The following is a 20,243-nucleotide window of genomic DNA, read 5'->3' as shown; positions in this document are numbered from 1 at the left end:
TTTATACAACAGAGCTAACGTCGTACTTCAGTCAAGCTTTTTTAAGCTTCCCCAGTCAAGAGCCACACTTTAATCTAGAGTATACCTGCTTAACTTCACAGTTCAAATGTCATTTAAAAGTAGTAAATTATAATCCTCATTATCAAGATCAGACTCTTTACTGTTGTAATATGCATGTTTGTTATTCATTTATTTGTATTAATTCATTATTTTATTTATTATTTATTCATTTTATTTTATCAATTCAATGTTTATAACAAATCAATACTTTCCATGAATTACAATAATTACATACTTGCATATAACTCTTTTAGAGGATGTGGACTGTTATCCCAGAAAATATATCATTTTAAGAAGAACATTTTTTAAGAACTTTAGAGAAATTAATAACTAAATCATAATAGTATAACTAAAAGGCAGATATTTAATTCTCAAAGATGAGAAGATGCATTTTAAATTAGCTTGACTCTGCGAAGGTTGGTCCCATTAGTAGTTGATTCAAACACCACGTGGAAGCAATAGTTTCATCTACATGATGAGGAAAGAGATGAGCCAGAAGAAAAAACTCTCCATGGATTGGATTTCAACCCTCTCTAGCTTATAGATAGAATAGTTCCCTGATATTCCAGACAACTACAATAATCGAAGAGAGACTCACAGTAAAAACAGTCGAGGTGTATAAATGGGAGAATGCTATGGTGCAAACCGTGGATAAATCTCAGTATTCTCTTCCTTAGTTTCAACTTTTAGTTTAGTTTGCAGTCCAGCCCAGAAGTGTATTGAGTCCTGAGAATTTAAACAAACAGGTTGCTTTTTTCCCTTTTCATACCCTTGAACCGCTGAAGAAGCCACATCTTTGTGTGTTTAGCTCTCGCAGAGGTCCAATTCCCTCTAAATAGGTTCTCTGTTGAAACATCGGAGCTGTGAACTCACATTTTATGTACTGACGAGAAGAGAAGTTGGAAAGTCTGACAACACAACATGAACAGGGTTGTTGAGTTCACTACGTGCATTTGTCAGTGGTCAGAGAAACAGCTTTTTTTCCTTCTTTTTAACATTATAGCTGTGAATATCACCAATGTGAGGTGAAGTTTTAGTTAAATCAACTACATTCTGGTTTAAGGTAACAGGCACATGTAAAACCTGGAACTGACATTCCCAGTTCTTGACATAATTCAGACGTATTGGATTCTGTTATTGCTTGTTTTGTAATACGTTTTCTGTAAAGTCTTTTTTTTAGCCACGTAAACTTAAAAAGATAAAAATTCTGTTAAGATGCAGAATTCTGCGACTTTGTGTTTATGTGGCAATATGTTCATGGTATGTGCCTTTGCATTAGTGTGTTCTTAACTATGGTTACTGCTCACATTGTGCATTTTTGAGCAGTAACATTTGCACTAATTTGCATTAATTTGTTGCAACATTTTGATTTTTTTATGATGTTAACATTTAGCACTGCTATTGTCATTTTAGTTTTAAAAATTCATATAATTTAGTTTCACAATTTGTATTTATTTTAATTTTAAAACTGTATAATGCACATGAGAAAACAACTGCTAACTGCTGTAATCATACTGTATGATTAAGCCCATTAATTATATTTTAAATGCTAAAAATTAATAAAATAAGTGGATAAAATAAATTCAGTGTAAATATTGAAAATAGAAAAAACACAATTGATGTGTCATTGAGTGACTTAACTATCATTTTCAATCCAAATGTTCTAGAAGCTGAGTAAAGACTCAAAAGACTTAAAAAGCTGAAAATTGCTGTTAAGATGCAACATGTTGCGACTTTGTAAAAGAGCTGTGTCTGTGTATCATGACTTGTGTCAAATGTTTTTAATAAAGTGTGGAGGTCTGGGATGTTGGGATGGCTTTCATTAACAAGGAAGAGCTGTAGTAAACAGCTCCCGGTGTGTCAGGCTAGATCCATGGCTGGCAACAGTCGACCAATTCATCCTCCAAAGGTCCACGCGACTGCCAGCAGCCTGTACACTGATCCACACAGTTACAAGTGCTCCGAAGAAAAGGCTTTTGTTCTCAGGGGCCCCCTTGCTCTCCTTCCTCTTACGGAAAAAAGTTGGGGGGGTGGGGAGAAATTGGAGGAGTGGGTGACCTTTAACCAACACAGTCTCACTTGCTCTGTCACTTAGTCGCAAATGTTTCTGTACAGTCACTTCAACAACTTCAGTCCATCTGCAACATGAACCCACTCTCTTCTCAACTACGACCACTGAAAAACATCAGGATATTTCTTAGCCATCTCTGGTACAACATTTGTACAGACAGAGGTATGTAGACATTACCACTGATATCACTTGTTTAACTGGTTAGAAAGATATTACTGTAGGTATTGCAATGAAAGAAAACTCTGGAGTGGAGGGAAATCCCGGCCTAAAGTCATTTTAAGTTTTGAAAACCTATCCAACACTAGTTTATTAATTCAAGGAATTTCAATACATTCAAACCCACCGAATGATAGCAATCCTACAGCAATAGCATGATAAAAAAAAGTTGACCGTTAATCTTTAAGGTTGAGTGTGTTGTTCTTAAACTTGAGGCCTAATGTACTAAAATTGCCTGCGTAAAAAAAATACAGGTGTCCAAATACTTGGTACTACGTAGTTTCCACGGCAAAGATCATGTATCAGGAAAGTTGTTGGGAGCATGTTATTGATTAATGTGTTACAGGAACTAGTTTAAGCAGTTACGAGTGCTGTAACTAATTATTTTGTCAGAAACCGTAACATTACTGTGAGTCTCATACTAAAAATCAATAGTTCACATTCTGCGCCGGCTGATATTTTTCTTCTTATTTTTTTTTTTACAAGAGGCTATTTATATTCACACATCATTGATTTGAAATAAATCAACAATGACTTTGTGGATAAGGTAAAGATTAGAAGAAACATGTCTGTTAACTTTCCTTTGCTCTTCTTTGTCACACCTGCATTTGTGTCTTCTCGTCTGGACTACAGTCTGTTTTCATGTCTTAACAAGAAGGAGCTGTCTCTCCTGCAGTTGATACAGAACTCTGCAGCGAGAATTCTGACCGGCTCTGGTAGAAGAACTCACATTTCTCCGATCCTTAAAACTCTTCACTGGCTTCCAGTTTCTTTCAGGATCAACTTTAAAATTATGGTTCTTACTTTCAGAGATATTCATGGTCAGGCTCCTCCTTACATCAGTGATCTGATCCAGCTTTACACCCCAGCTCGGACTCTTAGCTCTGTGGATCAGAATCTGCTGATCGTTCATTGCACACGGTTCAGGACCAGTGGTGAGAAATCCTTACAGGCTGTTGCTCCTAAGCTTGGAACGATCTTCCTCTCTCTCTGCACTCCTTCAAGAAACATCTCAAGACATTTTTATTTGTGCAGGCTTTTCCTTGATTTTTTGAGAGTCTTCCGTTTGTCTCGGTGTTGTCTTGACCTTTTAAGTATATATTTTATTTTGTATTTTTCTATTGTTTAAGCGCATTGTGACCCTGGTCTAGAAAAGCGCTCTAAAAAATACCAATTACTTACTTACTAACATCAATGATGCATACAATGACAATGGGATTGCTTTAGTGCATTCAATAACATTTTTAAACTGAACGTGAAACACTTTAACTGAACACCGTATAACATAACGGAAAAAAGGAAAACACTGGAAACTTCTATCCATCCATCTATTTTTTTTAGACACGGAAATAAACTGTTACAATAGTCTAAATGAGAAGAAACAAACACATGGACTTCAAGCTTCAAATATTGTTGTGACACCATTTTCCTTGTCTGGGAGAGAAAAACAGTTTTTTTGCAGTGTTGTACTAGAGACATGTCTTTGTCAAATACAACACCCAGGTTTCACAGGCTCAGTTTGACGGACTGGTCTAAGTCACCCAAGTACTGACTTACCCCTGGAATTTTATCATCAAGTGCAATCACCAGAGTTTCAGTTTTGTCCACATTTAGCTGCAAAGTGTTTTCACTCAGCCATTGTTTGATTTCTAGCAAACAATTGACTAAGCTGTTCAGCCTCTGGGGCTCAGTTGGATCAAAAGAGCAGTAGATCTGGAAACATCAGGAAATCTCTGAATGATTTTACCCAGGGGAATCAAGTACAGCAAAAACAATAAAGGAGCAAGAACCGAACCTTGAGGGACTCCACACAACAGATCTGCCGATTCAGATCTCATTTGATTGGCAGATACACTAAAACTGCGCCCAGAAAGGTAAGATGAGAACCATTCTAACACAGACCCAGACAGTCCCACTTCATCCCTCAGTCTTCTCAGCAGGATCTGGTGATCAACTGTGTCAAAGGCTGAGGACAGATCCAAGAGAACCAGAACAGTGAATTTACCCGAGTCAGCCGACATCATGATGTCACTGGATACTTTCAGTAAAGCTGTCTCCGTAGAGTGATGTTTACGGAAGCCAGACTGAAACTTCTCATGGATGTCGCTCTGATCCAGGAACAAAGACAGCTGCTCAGACACCACCTTCTCCAAGATCTTGGACAAGAAAGGGAGCTTAGAAATAGACCTGAAATTACTGGGGTCAATTGGGTATAAGCCTGGCTTTTTGAGCAGAGGCTCCACAGTGGCATGTTTAAATGAATTGGGAAAAACCCATGTGGAAAGGGAGAGATTCACCATATTGGTAACCCAGGGGCCAATTACATCAAATACTTTGATAAAAAGCCTACAAGGAAGGACATCGTCTGAGAAAGAGGAGGGTTTCATCTTATTCACTAGTGCCGAAATATCACCCAAAGATACAGCAGTGAAGGAAAACCAAGAGGAGGAGATAGGCTCAGAGACAGTAGGGGTTCCAAACAAAGGGGGAGAGATTTTCTCTTTGATCAATTTAATTTTGTCAATTAAAAATCTCAACAATGCATTGCTGTCAGCTTCACAGAAGACAGGCGTGATTTGAGAAGCAGGAGACACGAGAGAATTAATCGTGTCAAACAACACTTTTTTTCTTATTTGCTGCTACCAGTTTTCTGATGTAATCAGATCTAGCAGTTTCTATCATCTCATTGTAAGAAGACATCAGATCCCTGAAGTGAAGTCTGTGCACCTCAAGTTTAGTGGACTTCCAGAGACGCTCAGTCTTTTTCGACAAAGTCTCTTCAGACTCAGGAGATCTTCATTTGTCCAAGGGCACCGTTTTTTCTGAACTTGCAAGTTCGATTTAACAGGTGCCACTTGATCCAGTATTTCAACACAACGAGTAGTGAAACAGTGAATAAAACTTTTCAGGTTTAGGCAGTCATCAAAGGAAAGAGAGTCAAACATAGCAGAAAACTGTCTGCAGTATTGGCTGAGATGACACGCCTCTGAGACCTAACTTTCAAAGGCTTAGCTTCAGGGATGAAGTCCAGGTTAAACAAGACAAGAGAATGATCACTCAGATGGACTTCATGTACAGATACATTAGAAATTTCCAGGCCAAGAGTAAAAACTAAGTTTAAAATGTGGCCTTTTTGATGAGTGGGTTCAGAAACATGTTGCTCAAAATTAAAGGCTTCTGTCAAAGTTAAAAGTTCTTTAGCAGAGCAAGATGTGACATCATCAACATGAAGATTAAAGTTTCCAAGAATAAGAACAGAATCCATTTGAATAATGGAAGATAAGAAGTCACTGAAGTCTTTCAAGAACACCGCCGCAGGACCAGGCGGACGGTAGATTGACACACAATAGAAAGGTCTTGTAGAACCAACCAAGATCTTCTGAGACTCAAAAGAAGTGAATTCCTGTGTCTGAATCACTTTGCAAGAACAACTCTCCCTAAAAACTGTAGCAAGACCTCCCCTACGACGAGAGAGGCGAGGCACAATAAATCCAAATTAACTCTTGAGAAAAAATCATTAAGAATAAAGGATTTATTAGTAATGGAGCGATTAGTAAGTGATGACGCCGCGTCACTGACAGGCGCACTTAGCGGGATCTTTTGAAGTGAACAGCAGCGGTCACGTGGGTACCAGCTGTCACTCATGTTCAACTCGGTTGTAAAAGCCGAATTAAAGACAGGAAATGAAAAAATCGTACCACCTTTCGTTGAGGTCTGGAAAGACGGCAGCACTGACGTGTCGTCACACTTTTCAGTGAGAGGAACGTCGATCAAACATCGATGACGTCCGATGACGTCAGAGTTCTTCCGAGCGATCGCGACTGCGCGTCTCATCCTGACCTGTACTCCAGACCTACTCGATAGCTTGTGGAAATCGCCCGGTACCCGAGAGATCAACGATATTCCACAGAGTCCGAGTCGATGAGAAGCGAAGAAGGAAACCGACTCACGGGATGTTGGTTGTGACATATCTTTAGTGATATGAGCCTAATATCCGGACAAGTAGTCGACTGTTTTTGGCAATTATTGCAAGAGATCACGTTCAAGTAGCCGATCAAAGGCTAACCGGAAACGGAAGCGAGAACATACCAGAAAAGGTATGACGAGAACCACTGTAATACAGACCTTGACAGTCCCATTTCATCCCTCAGTCTTCTCACCAGGATCTTGTGATCAACTGTGTCAAAGGCTCTACAGATCTAAAGGCCTTGACACACCGTGCCGACTGTCGGGCGTCTGACGCCAACGAGCTGTCCTGTAGACGCAGAAAAAACTGGATCTCACAGCGACAGCTTTTCCGTATGTGTCGTGCAAGATATAGGGAAATAATTGTGATTATCTAGAATGATAATTAATGTCATGTCAACAATATTGTCCTTCTGTATCATTATTAGCACAAAATGACCATGAATCAGACACAATGATAATGTACAAATGTTGAGATGAAGGTGACTCACATGAAAGGTTGCATGTGAATAGGACGACAATTCAAGACATTGACGTAAATAAATGAGTACATGGAGCAGGAGGTGATGAGATTTGTTCCAATGTTATGATCATATCCGCTCGATGCATTTGAAAGGACCAGATTACCATGTCAAGACTACATCGCATTGATTTGCTTCATTCACATGATAATATTGGTGAGAAGTTTTAGAAAAAAGTGTAGTTTAATCCATCGCTGCTTACGTAGTGTTTACAATAGTCACTTCTACTGCGCTGATTCGCTAGCTAAACCTAGCACTCGACCAATCAGATTGACCATTGAGCCAGACTCCTGACTCCAGACTAACTGCGTGCACCCGCCTCTTTTTTCGTCAGACAATGACGGCGACTCCTGTCTGGGGGATACACACCAAAGTGACTCGGGGCGCCGACCACACAGGACTGCCTGACGGCGCCAGACGCCCGATAATCGGCGAGTGTGTCAAGGCCTTAAGAGAACCAGTACAGTGCATTTACCTGAATTTGCTGATACCATGGTGTCACTGAATACTTTCATTAAGGTAGAGTGAAGTTTGCGGAAGCCAGACGGAAACTTCTCATTGATGTTGCATTGATCCAGGAACAATGAGGTAACAATGGTAGAGGTTTAATTAATAAATATCCACTTTGTTATTCAGTATAAGGTCATTTTTTTTTTCATTCAAAGTATCACAAATGCCATTTCACAGTAGGGCAAGAAGATTCTGAAATTATATTGAAACACTGGTATCGGATCGGTATTAGTCGATTCTCAAAGCACAAGAATTGGGACTATAAAAGTTGGATCGTGCATATATGTACTGTATATAAATTAATTAGGCTTTTTCCAAATTATGTTTTGGATTATTCAAGTTAAAAAGGAACCTTGTAAACCCTTGGTTCAGTTTTGTGACCAATAAAAAGGGATTTTCAGTTTTCAACGGAACAATTTAACTAAAATGACATTGTTTGACTTCAACTACAGTTAAAATACAATCTGTGGACTAATTAAAGTGTTTCAGAACTGTGACACTCACCCTGGAGGCAGTGGTCTCTCCCATGTTGTGGTTTTGGTGTTGTGGTCAACGTAGTAGACTCTGCCATGAGGCAAAACCCTTTGCTCCCAGCTAGACACAGAGAAAAAACACCCGTCACACACACCATCAAAATAAACTCATGATGCCAAATCGCTCCGATTTATTGAAAGTTAGAAAGCTGTCTGACAACCAACTGACATTTAAGATGAGATCAGCTTCACAATTATGTTTAAAAATTAAAGTTCATGGCTTCTGCAAGTCTCACTTTCCATCAACTGCAGACGGACGGACGGACGGACGGACGGACGGACGGACAGACAGACAGACAGACAGACAGACAGACAGACAGACAGACAGACAGACAGACAGACCAGTTCTGAAACAGCATTCTTTGGACAGAAGTGACTAAGATTAACCTGTGCCAGAATGATGGGAAGAAGAAAGTTTGGAGAAGGAAGAATTGCAACAGCTCATGGTACAAAGCAAAACACATCTTCGGTAAAACATGGTTGAGGCTTACAATGGCATTGGGTCACTGTGTTTATTAATGATGTGACAAAAGACAAAAGCAGCCGGATTAATTTTGAAATGTATAGGGATACACTTCCTGCTTGGATTCAGCCAAGGCAGCAAAGTTGATTGGACAGTGCTTCACAATACAGAGAGACAATCATCGAAATCAATCACACATTTACAGCACAAAAAGACAAACATTAATGACAAGAAGACATTATAGCAGTCTTACCCGGCTGGGAGGGACTCTGTCGTTAGCTCTGCTGGATTGGTTTGCTCACTGTCGGAAGAGGTAGGGGGAGCGGGGTCCGCAGGGGTTCCTGATCCAACTTCCTCAGGATTGGGAGATGGACCATCACTGCTGCCGTGCACCATGGGTTGACCTAAAGGGGATGTGGGTGGAGGAGTGTGGCGGGCCATACTTCCTTGCCTTGTCTCCATCTTATTTGTTGTCAAGTCAACTTTGTCTGGGAGAGAGATAATCAAGAGGGTACCAGAAAAAAAATTGAGTAAGCTAAAACTATATATTATTTTACATTTACATTTATTAATTGTCATAATAATTAATTGTGAAATGTGTATATGACAAAAAAAGAAATGTGTATATGAATGTCTAGACCAGGTAGTCACTATAAAAAAGACACTATAAAAACATCCAAATACCTCCATACTGCTTCTCCAGAAAGGTTCCTCTCATATTGAAGCCCCGACAAGTCCTATTTCTTATTTTTAAAGTAATAAGTCTATATTTTTAGGTTTATTTTTTTGCAAAAGATCTTAGGCTATAAGCTTAATCCTGTGCATGCTTCAGCTATAAGAAATGTTCAAAGACTTATTATACTCGTTTTCTGAAGAATTTCTTATGTTGGTGGTCCAATGAAAGAGGGATGGAGGTATTTGGATGTTTTTGGTGTGTATTTTGGACGAGGAGGACATACATTTCTGTCCGTTTCTTGAAAAGACATGGATCACTCTAAAAGTTCTCAACCTGAGGGTGAGTGGAAAATGAGTAAAACTTCAATTTATGGTGAATCTGGTTAAAAGTACCTGCATCGTTTCCGGGACAATCATTCATATTTGAAGAGATTCGATGAGAAGAAGGTCCGGAGACAGAGGCCTGCTGCTCGTTCACATCGCCATTGGTGAGTGAGATCTCAGTAGAGGACCTTGTAGAGCAGCTGTGTGAGCCCCCCACCGATAGTCTGTTAGTCCTAGACAGAAGCAGAAGTTTCTATCCGTTATACATTCTTCATAAAGTTAAGTTTGACCTTTTAACCTCTCCTTCATGTCCTTATAATTTAAAGTGTGTTTGACTGTCATTTTCACCCTCAGTTGGTTTGTTTTTTTATTGATGAGAATTTTGTCTGAATATCCTTACTAAACTATATAAATATTGTTATTATTAGATTTTTTTTCCACATTAGATAAAGGTTAAATTCTGATTATCGTGTATCCACAATCATGGCTCTCCGCCACATCAGCAGATTGATCTTCTTTTTTACATGACCTGCAGGAACGGGAAGTCGTTTTCTGTGAAGTATCACCAATATCTTTTTGCGTGAACACACCTTCATAATAACACACTTCTACTGACTGTCTTTCCTTCACTTCCTCCTTACAATATAATCACCAATTGACGGTTCACCTCTTGATGGTCCTGCTTTTCATACCTTTTTATTAAAACATCTCTATGTACTTTTTCAAACTTGTGTCAAATTTCACCTTTTTGCATTGTCTGATGGAGACTTGTTGACAGAAGTGGTCTGACTGGAATTTACCACTTTATTGCTGTAAGTTTTCGGATCCATCAAAAAGTTCACTTGCTAACATCATGTATCGACAGTGAATGGCGACAGAAATGCAAAACAACTTGAGGCTACTTGAACATGACATTTTGATGTCCATCCAACCTTGTTGAGAGAGGAACAGCGTGTGATCCTGTGTACTCTCATTGTGACAGATTGAATAAATATATAATGTAGCAGTATTTATTGTCTTTAATACGACGCGAGCCAGGCAACAGCATCTTAAAACTCACTCTTCAGGGAAACAACAGGTTTTGAGGCTGTGTGTGCAATTGTGGTCGAACCTGTCATTCGAGGCCTCCTCGCTCTGCGTCCTCCTCAGGCTTGGTTGCTCCATCTGTAGAACTTCTGAAATGACAGAAAGGATTGTACAGATGAATGTAAAATACATTTACACAAGTTACAATAGTATGTGATTCATGTCAGTTAATCCAGTTGAAAATCATTTTTCTTTTTCTTTTTTTTTTATGATCGCTGAGAACAGAATCACTGGTTCTGGTTCATTAAAATATGATTGACATATTTATTGATACATTTGGGTGGGTTTGAGCATGAGTAAATGAGGCCCCTGGTGAATCCAGCATATCTGTGCTAGAAGGTCAACTGCTGAAGATCGCAAATGACGGCGGCCTTAAAAGTTTTGTAGCAAGCAATCAACTTTTGCTATTGGGCAGGGATGCATCATGGGAGTTTGTGGTTCTGTGTGCACAATTAATAAGTTAGTTTGGATAACTATTGCCGGTAAAAACGGTACCCATCCCTAGTTCTGAATATAGCTGGACACAGGCAGCAGCAGTGAAAAAACACATACAAGTCTTCAAAATCTAGATGGAGCTACAGAATACCACTAGAATTGTATCACGCTCAAGTAATTTCCAACTTATTCTAAAATGTAGTTATTCTGTTAACAAGCAAACAAACCAACCGATGCAAGCGAAAACAGAACCTCCTTGGCATAATTAATGCTTAGAAGAAACCAAATTGTATTTGAGAAATAATCAACCCTTTAGCCCTAATGAACTTGCCTTGTACTCAAACTCATAACTGAGCGGATGGACAGATGTGTAAATGACATCTCACTCCTGAAATATCATGAAGAGTTTAGACGTCCATCTACAACTCTGCATGCCAAAAAAATGTTTCACACCATGCCTATTATGACGCAGATTTAAGACATGACAAATGGAAAACTTTTTACACAAAATAGCTGTGTAACAGCAACTAATAGACAAGTATTCAGGACCTCCATGTTTTCAGACTTTTATTTTGAAGCCGGAAAAACAATTTGCCACACAAACAAAACCAAAGAGATCAATAAAGTTTTACCTTACCTTACCTTATATCTTGTTAGGGTTTCATCAGAAAGTTTTAGCTCATTCTTATACTTAACAAAATCCTATTGTAGGCTGAATGAAACCAGTTCAAGATCATGGACCGGCCCGCGGGCCATGTGCTTGACACCTGCCTGCTCTACACTGTACACAAAAACACACCAGTGACCAAAACATTTGCCGTTAATGCACAAAAACCAAGCGTCATGACTGCGACAGTCCAGATCATGACTCTGACTTAGACACTCATGGATGGGAAAGATTTGTGCATTTACCATTGACAAAGTGTGTCAATGTTCCGATGCTTAGCAATTCAAGGGCTCAGTACAAGGGCTTATTTATAAAGCCTGCCAGGAGAAATGAGCGAAGCCTGCACACTCACAGAGGTGCGTTCAAGGCGAGAACACAGAGTGCCTTGACTGCACCTAAGGGCAATACACTTCCACCTTTATACATTCAGCAGCTCCTACAAACTAGTGAATGTAAAGCACTTGTAGGGAAGCACAAGCTAGGAAACACACATGAATAACAAGCACCTCAATGCTGTTTTTAAAGGGCATAACTTCCTTAGAAAAAAGCACACATACAGTCATCTAGTGCTGCGTGAGTAGAGACCTCCCCCCACACACACAGGTTCAGGACAACAGCAGGATTGTCCTGCTGAGGCTGCATGCAATGACACACAATTATGTATTTTTCTGGAACAAATTAGACAAAGACCTCCTGTGATGTTTTTTTTGTTTTTTTTTGCATCACCAAACAAGACACCATTGAAAAAGAATGATGAGTGAAGGATCTGCACCAACAAAAGATTCTGTTGCTTCCTTAATCCTCATACCTTACTTTCAGGTAAACAATCAACACGACATGGAGACTTGCATAACTGTGTGAGATATAAAAAACAGCTATATTTTATCAAAATATCTACCATATGACAAGGCAAAACCTTCCAAGTTTTACAAAACCAAGAGAGAGCAATACATAGACTCGAAAATTCCAAATAAAGAAATAGTTATTAATAAAAAAATTCTAACACATTATTGATCTATACATTTGTTGACAGAAAGGCACTCTATAAATAACAACCCCCCCACACAGACACTCATGACCATATGTAGAGCGATAGTATTTAAGCTTGTCGATTCAATTTTTTCATATTATTGTTCTGTTATGTGAACATTCTTCAAACATGGTGAAACGTTAATAAAATAATTAAAGAAATAAAAGAATATCTTTTAATAATAGGCTAAAATCGCAAGGTTTGTAAACGACCATCCTGACAGAGAGGTCTCTCCAATAATGCGTGCAATGTTATCCTCAGCAGGTGATATTTTGGAATGTGAGATTACTGATCTTTGCTTGTGTGCTTATACTTTTTTTCTCTCATTTACTTGACGAATAGATCGACCTCTGCCACGGCATATGCATTTCTGGAAGATAGGAAGGTTGTTCACCTTGGCCCAGAGGCAACCAAAGGGATACCTCAAACACATTTGTTTTCGGCCTCCGGATCACCTTAACTCAGAGGCTTCACAAAATATTTTTTCTCTCACTGTGACTGCACCATGTCTCAGTGCCAGCAAAACTTGCCCCTCAAAATGCAGGAAATAACATTTCAGTGTCCAGGTTTTGAAAAATTTCCAGGGGGGGCATGCCCCCGGTCTCCTTTAGAATGGTTGTGCCTTGGAAGCGTCTGAGATAACGTCAAAATGTGTCCGCATCCGAGAAATGCATGTCTGTCATTTGGCAATGCGTGCAGAGAATAAAACAATTACGTTTTTGAAAAGGTTGCAGGACCCAAGTTTTTGTGAAAATGTGCGCCTTGATTTCATGAAATTTCTGTGATTAGCCAGATGTTCTCAACTGAATCTTTGAGTCATGCATAATCAAGTTTGTAGCTCAGATGACAAAGACTAACTAAATGTTTATATCTCTACCAAAATATGCTCCATGCTCAATCCAGAAAAGCCACTCAATCAAACAGGCTTTTCCTAATCACTACTGTGGGGTTAATTGAGTGACAGATGCCAAGACGAGGAAAGGAATTCTGGAAACATACGCCTGTTTGATCCTTAATGGATCCTTTGGTTTGTTGTCGTGTTAGGTAATCCCACAATTTTACAATTTTATCCATGTCACCACTTTCAGGACACACAACAGTGACTTAAAATAGTAGAACTCAGTGTCTCAATAAAGCCAGGTCAGAAGTCAGTCCCTAGGGACAAGTCTTCAGCAGCCTGTGACTTGCTTGGCCTCATGATTCTCGTGCTGAGACGTCCTGTTGCAGCTCAGCCTGATCATCAGATGGTTGGCTAAACAATCTAGTAAGATAACATGAAAGATTTTATTATTTGTTTAAAAACAAAAATTTGTGTAAAACATAAACCACTACTTTATTTACTTATCTTTTCATGACAAACCTACTAAAGACGCTAACATTTGATACAAAGCAAATCAAATATGAACACAGGTCAAACAAACATTAAGTTAAAGTTGATTTAAAGACAATCAATAATGGATTGATACAATATTACAGTTTAAACATTACTAATGTGAACTTGGCAAGCTAACCTACAACAATACGTGTTTGCAGTATATTCTAGGTACCTGTGTTTAATCCAGAAACCAGAAACTCTTCTCCAATAAACATTTTTGCATCTGGCAGCTGACAAAATTTGAAATATGTCTAAATTCAACTATCATGACATCAACAACTTTGCCATTTCTTTTTTTTTTACATTACAAAATTTCCTGTCAACGGATTTGAACGGCTGCCGATGTATATAGTTTTAGGTTGCCATTTGCAAGTTGCGAAATAAGTTCAAGTTTAAGTTCATTTATTGTCAAATATACATGTATCAAGACATAAAGAATAGATGAATGTGTAGTCCTCTCAGACCCACGATGCAAAACATGAAATAGACAATTGAAATGGCATTAAATAATAAATAAAATAAAATAATCTAAATAAAAAAGCAACAAAATGAAATTAATAATCAAGCGGAGAGTGCAAGCAGAGGTCAAAGTGATTGTAGGGCAGGGAGGGAGTTTAGTCTCCTGGCAGGCTGGTGGAAGACGCCGTCCTTTAACTTGCTGGTTCTTCCTCCCTGACGGCAGAAGGCTGAAGAGGCTGTGGGATGGGTGAGTGGGGTCACCAGTAATTCTGATGGTGTTGCGGGTGTTATAAATGTCCAGGAGGAGAGGGGGGGGGACACACCTAGGATCCTCTCAGCTGCTCTCAGGATGCGCTGCAGGGTCTTTCGGCAGGAAACGGTGCAGGCGCCGTACCACACGGTGATGCAGGATGCTCTTGATGGTGCCTCTGTAAAAGGTGCGCATCATGGGTGGTGGGGCTCTTGCTCTCCTCAGTCTGCGGAGGAGGCCCTGGTGGGCTTTTTTGGCCAGGTGATGTTGTATTGTGGCTCCAGCACAGATCTTCAGAGATGTGCACACCCAGGAACTTGATGCTGGTCACCCTCCTCACTGCAGCTCCGGCAATGGTTAGTGGTGGATGCTGGGTGTGCACTCTCCTGAAGTCCACAAGGATTGTTGTCTATGCACCACGTGACCAGCCTGTTTACCTCACTTCTCTAGATCGCCTCATCGCTGTTGTTGATGAGACCCACCACAGTTTTGTCATCCGCAAACTTGATGAACTGGTTGGAGCTGGATGAGTGAGTGCAGTCATGGGTCAGCAGAGTGAAGAGGAGGGGGCTCAGCCCACATCCTTGGGGGGCCCCTGTGTTCAGTGTGATGGTGCTGGAGGTGTTACTGCCATCCCGCACTGTCTGTGGTCTCCCTGTCAAGAAGTCCAACAGCCAGTTGCACAGGAGGTGTTGAGTCCCAACTGGTCGGTGGATGAGCTGGACTATTGCAAAAGTTTGATTTCATGTCAACAAGAAGGAGCCGACTCGCCTGCAGTTGATTCAGAACTCTGCAGCGAGAATTCTGACCCGCTCAAGTAGAAGAACTCACATTTCTTCGATCCTTAAAACTCTTCACTGGCTTCCAGTTTTTTTCAAGATCAATTTTAAAATTCCGGTTCTTACTTTCAGAGCTATTCATGGTCAAGCTCCTCCTTACATCACTGATCTGATCCAACCTTACACCCCAGCTTGGGATCTGAGGTCGTTGGATCAGAATCTACTGATGGTTCCTCGCACACGGTTCAGGACTAGAGAAGAGAAATCCTTCCAGGCGGTTGCCCCTAAGCTTTGGAACGATCTTCCTCTCTCTTTGCGCTTGATGGAGTCTACTGACTCTTTCAAGAAACATCTTAGACGTTTTTATTTGTTCAGGCTTTTCCTTGATTTTCTTGAACTCCTGTGTTGTTCTCAGTGTTATCTTGACCTTTAAAGTATATACTTTATTGAATATTGTTTTGATTGTTTTTTGACCCTGGTCTGGAAAAGCGCTATATAAAAACAAATTACTTACTTATTGCAGGACTAGCTGCTTGAAGCACTTAATCAGGATGGGACTGAGTGCGATCGGACGGTAGTCTTTGTAGCTGGAGGGGGACTACCTGTTTGGGCCTGGGATGATGGTGGTGGTTTGAGGCATGTTGGGACAACAGCTTGTCTCAGTGAGGAGTTGGAAGATATCGGTGACAACATGAGCTGTGAGCTCCTCGACACAGTCTCTCAGGACACGACCACGAATGTTATCAGGACCCTGTGCCTTCTAAGGGTTTGTGCGTCTGAGGCATCGACTCCCACTCTCTGGGGATAGCGTGAGCACCTGGTCCTCAGGAGGTGGCGTTGTCTTCTGTGCCTGGGTGTTGTTGTTAGCCTCAAAGCTAGAGAAGAAGTTCTTCAGCTGGTTCAGCAGAGGGGTGGAGCTGTCGCAGGTCTGTGGAGGGGGCTTATAGTCCGTTATAGTCTGCATCCCTCGCCACAGGTTCCTGGTGTCTCTTCTGTCATTGAAGCGGTCAGCAATCCTCCTGGAGTACTCCCTTTTGGCCATCCTGATGCCTCATGACCGGTTAGCCCTGGCCCTCCTCAGACCCATCTCGTCTCAAGCTTTTCCGAGCTCTCAAGAGCCTGTAGACTTCACTTGTTAGCAATGGCTTCTGGTTGGCCCGAATGGAGATGCTTCTGGTGACCATGACATCGTTCATGCACTTTCACATTCTGAACGTGATCCAGTCTGTGGTGGAGAAGCAGTCCTGGAGTGCTTCTGTAGACCCCTCAGGCCATAAGCGAATTTGCATTTAAGCTGGTTTGTTGACTTTAACCAGCTAATGCCTGCATTAGCATAACAGTGTTGTGGTCGGAGGCTCCAAGATGGGGTAGGGGACGATGTAGGCACCTTTGTGTGTGGTGAAAACATTGTCCAGGATATTGTTTCCTCATTTTGGGAAATTGATGTGTTTGTGGAGTTGTGGAAACACGTTCTTTGGGTTGGATTGGTTGAAATCCCCAGCCAGGATGAGGAAGGCATGTGGGTGGGCTGTCTGCTGGACCGATTTGCTGGTGAAGTTCTTGTTGTGACTCACTCCTGTTGTTCTTGGAGCCAGGGGGGATGTATATTGCCACCAGTAATATGGCACTAAATTCCCCTGGCAGGTAGAAAGGTCGTCATTTAATAATCATAAACTTCACCAGAGATGTGCAGTGTTTGTAGAGCATAACAACGTTGCGGCACCAGGCGCCGCTGACGTAAAACACAGAGTCAACTGCCACGCGTCTTCACCCCCTCAACTAGCTCTCTATGGGCCCTATAACACGTGTGCCCTGTGAGTTGAATGACACAGTCCGGCGCTGTCGTTAAGCCATGTTTCCAGAAACACAGAAACACAACACTCACTCCTAGTCGTCAGCCTAGCCCGGATACCTCTGCGCTTTTCTCCCTTCTGCTTTCTTACACATGGCTTGTTGCGCTTCCTCTGTGTGGTGGTTTTAGTCGGGGGAGGGGGAACAGGTGACGGGGGTAGTGGTACTGTTCATCTCTTCTGAGTCCGTGATGTTTATGTCAGTTGCTATGGTTCCGCTGACGCCGAGCAGAAACTCACTTGAGCACGTCCGCCTTGAGTTCAACGAATGCGACGAATACGAACATATGCAAATAGGTGAACAAAAACACCGATCTGGTGGGAGAGAGAGGAACCCTCAACAGTCAGGTTTTGAGGGTGTGTGATTGAGGATTGAGCTTGAGTATTGAGTGTTGAGATTGTAAAGGGGGTAAATGGGATTGGGCCTTAGAACTTTTGGAACTAGAGAGTCTTTAATCACATTTGACTTGCCTTCGAAGTTCAATCATATAAAAAGCACAAGAAGATGCCATCTCTGCTGCTTTAACTCATTATGATAAACTGAGGAGCGGTCGGTCTGATTGGGAGCAGGAGTAGATCGAAAAGATCTGTTTTTCCCCAAACTCAGAATTAAACAGCCTAATAGCACGAGGAATGAATGAGTCCTTGAGTCTATTAATGTTGCATCTGGGAAGGAGCATTCGTGCTCCATCTGCTCCTCTGCCAACTGATGACAGTGTTCAGAGGTTGACTGTCATCATCCATGATGGCAGTAGTTTGTCCAGTGATCTCCTCTTTGCAACTGTCACCAGTGAGTCCAGCTTCAAGCCAACAACAGAGCGAGCCCTTCTGATCAACCTGTCCAACCTGTTGACACTCCTCTTGGACACATTCCCACCCCAACACACCACAGCATAAAAACAGGACACTGTCCACCACACAGTGGTAGAACATGCAGAGGAGTTTCTTGCAGATGTTAAATGATCGGAGCCTCCTCAGAAAGTACAGTCTACTCTGATCTTTCTTATATACAGTGACTTGCGAAAGTATTCGGCCCCCTTGAACCTTTCAACATTTCGCCACATTTCAGGCTTCAAACATAAAGATATAAAATTTTAATTTTTTGTCAAGAATCAACAACAAGTGGGAAACAATCGTGAAGTGGAACGAAATTTATTGGATAATTTAAACTTTTTTAACAAATAAAAAACTGAAAAGTGGGGCGTGCAATATTATTCGGCCCCCTTGCGCTAATACTTTGTAGCGCCACCTTTTGCTGCAATTACAGCTGCAAGTCGCTTGGGGTATGTCTCTATCAGTTTTGCACATCGAGAGACTGGAATTCTTGCCCATTCTTCCTTGCAAAACAGCTCGAGCTCAGTGAGGTTGGATGGAGAGCGTTTGTGAACAGCAGTCTTCAGCTCTTTCCACAGATTCTCGATTGGATTCAGGTCTGGACTTTGACTTGGCCATTCTAACACCTGGATACGTCTATTTGTGAACCATTCCATTGTAGATTTGGCTTTATGTTTTGGATCATTGTCCTGTTGGAAGATAAATCTCCGTCCCAGTCTCAGGTGTTTTGCAGACTCCAACAGGTTTTCTTCCAGAATGGTCCTTGAATTTGGCTCCATCCATCTTCCCATCAATTTTAGCCATCTTCCCTGTCCCTGCTGAAGAAAAGCAGGCCCAAACCATGATGCTACCACCACCATGTTTGACAGTGGGGATGGTGTGTTCAGGGTGATGAGCCGTGTTTTTTTTACGCCAAACATATCGCTTTGCATTGTGGCCAAAAAGTTCGATTTTGGTTTCATCTGACCAGAGCACCTTCTTCCACATGTTTGGTGTGTCTCCCAGGTGGCTTGTGGCAAACTTTAAACGAGACTTTTTATGGATATCTTTGAGAAATGGCTTTCTTCTTGCCACTCTTCCATAAAGGCCAGATTTGTGCAGTGCACGACTGATTGTTGTCCTATGGACAGACTCTCCCACCTCAGCTGTAGTTATGAATAGAATAGAAAAGCTTTATTCATCCCCAGAGGGGAAACACACTTTTACAACAGCGCAGTTTAAAAAAATAAAGTGCAAGGAAAAAAATAAAAATAAAAGAGATAATACAAAATAAAATAAAAAAGATCTTAAAAATATACAATTATTTACAAAATTAGAAATTTAACACTTTTAACAAAATACAATAGAATAAAATAAAATAAAAATAAAAACAAAAAAGTAAAGTAAAAAATAAAATAAGACACACAAGAGGAAAAACACACTACGGATTAGCATCAGGATATTTAAAGTAGAGAGTTAAATATCCTGACACCAGTTGGGATGAAAGACCTTCTATAACGCTCCGTCCTACACTGGGGGTGCCTGAGCCTGCCACTGAAGGAGCTGGCCAGCTCCTCCACGGTCAGGTGCAGTGGGTGGAGAGTGTTGTCCCTGATGGAGGATAGTCTGGAGAGTGTCCTCCTCTCTCCCACCTCCTCCACCGAGTCCAGCGAGCGGCCCAGGACAGAGCCGGCCCTCGTGACCAGCCTGTTCAGTCTCTTCCTGTCCCGGTCCGTGCTGCCTGCTCCCCAGCAGACCACAGCGTAGTGGATAGCAGAGGCTACCACGGAGTCATAAAAGGTCCTTAAAAGTGGTCTGCACACTCCGAAGGACCTCAGTCTCCCCAGGAGGTGGAGGCGACTTCGGCCCTTCTTGTACACGGCGTTGATGTGTGTGGACCAGTTCAGTTTATTGTTGAGGTGAACACCCAGGTATTTGAAGCTGTCCACTAGCTCAATGTCCGAGCCCTGGATGCTCACCGGTTGATGTGGTGGGGACTTTTTCCTGAAGTCAATCACCATCTCCCTTGTCTTACCGGTGTTTAAGCAAAGGTAGTTGCTCTCACACCAGTCAACAAAGTCCTTGATGACTGACCTGTACTCCAGCTTGCCCCCCCCAGACACGCAGCCCGCAATGGCCGAGTCGTCAGAAAACTTCTGG

General features: G+C 41.4%; 1 protein-coding gene across 2 annotated transcripts in view; it reads right to left on the bottom strand.

Moving 5' to 3' along the window:
• The window catches only part of wwp2 (WW domain containing E3 ubiquitin protein ligase 2), a 55,043-nt gene that overhangs the window by 15,141 nt on the left and 19,659 nt on the right, over positions 1–20,243 (bottom strand). For both annotated transcript variants that reach the window (XM_087796728.1, XM_087796729.1), the window contains exons 6-9: positions 10,451–10,514; positions 9,409–9,572; positions 8,594–8,828; positions 7,849–7,938 (exon numbers count right to left, since the gene is read on the bottom strand). In XM_087796728.1, coding sequence (XP_087652854.1) covers positions 7,849–7,938; positions 8,594–8,828; positions 9,409–9,572; positions 10,451–10,514 — 553 coding nt within the window. The remainder of the gene's footprint in view (positions 1–7,848; positions 7,939–8,593; positions 8,829–9,408; positions 9,573–10,450; positions 10,515–20,243) is intronic.

The sequence above is a fragment of the Callionymus lyra genome, chromosome 8 (genome assembly GCF_982586985.1).
Source record: "Callionymus lyra chromosome 8, fCalLyr1.hap1.1, whole genome shotgun sequence".
Lineage (NCBI taxonomy): Eukaryota > Metazoa > Chordata > Actinopteri > Syngnathiformes > Callionymidae > Callionymus > Callionymus lyra.
Note: the sequence above shows the minus strand (reverse complement) of the source record. Positions and strands in the feature narration are given on the sequence as shown.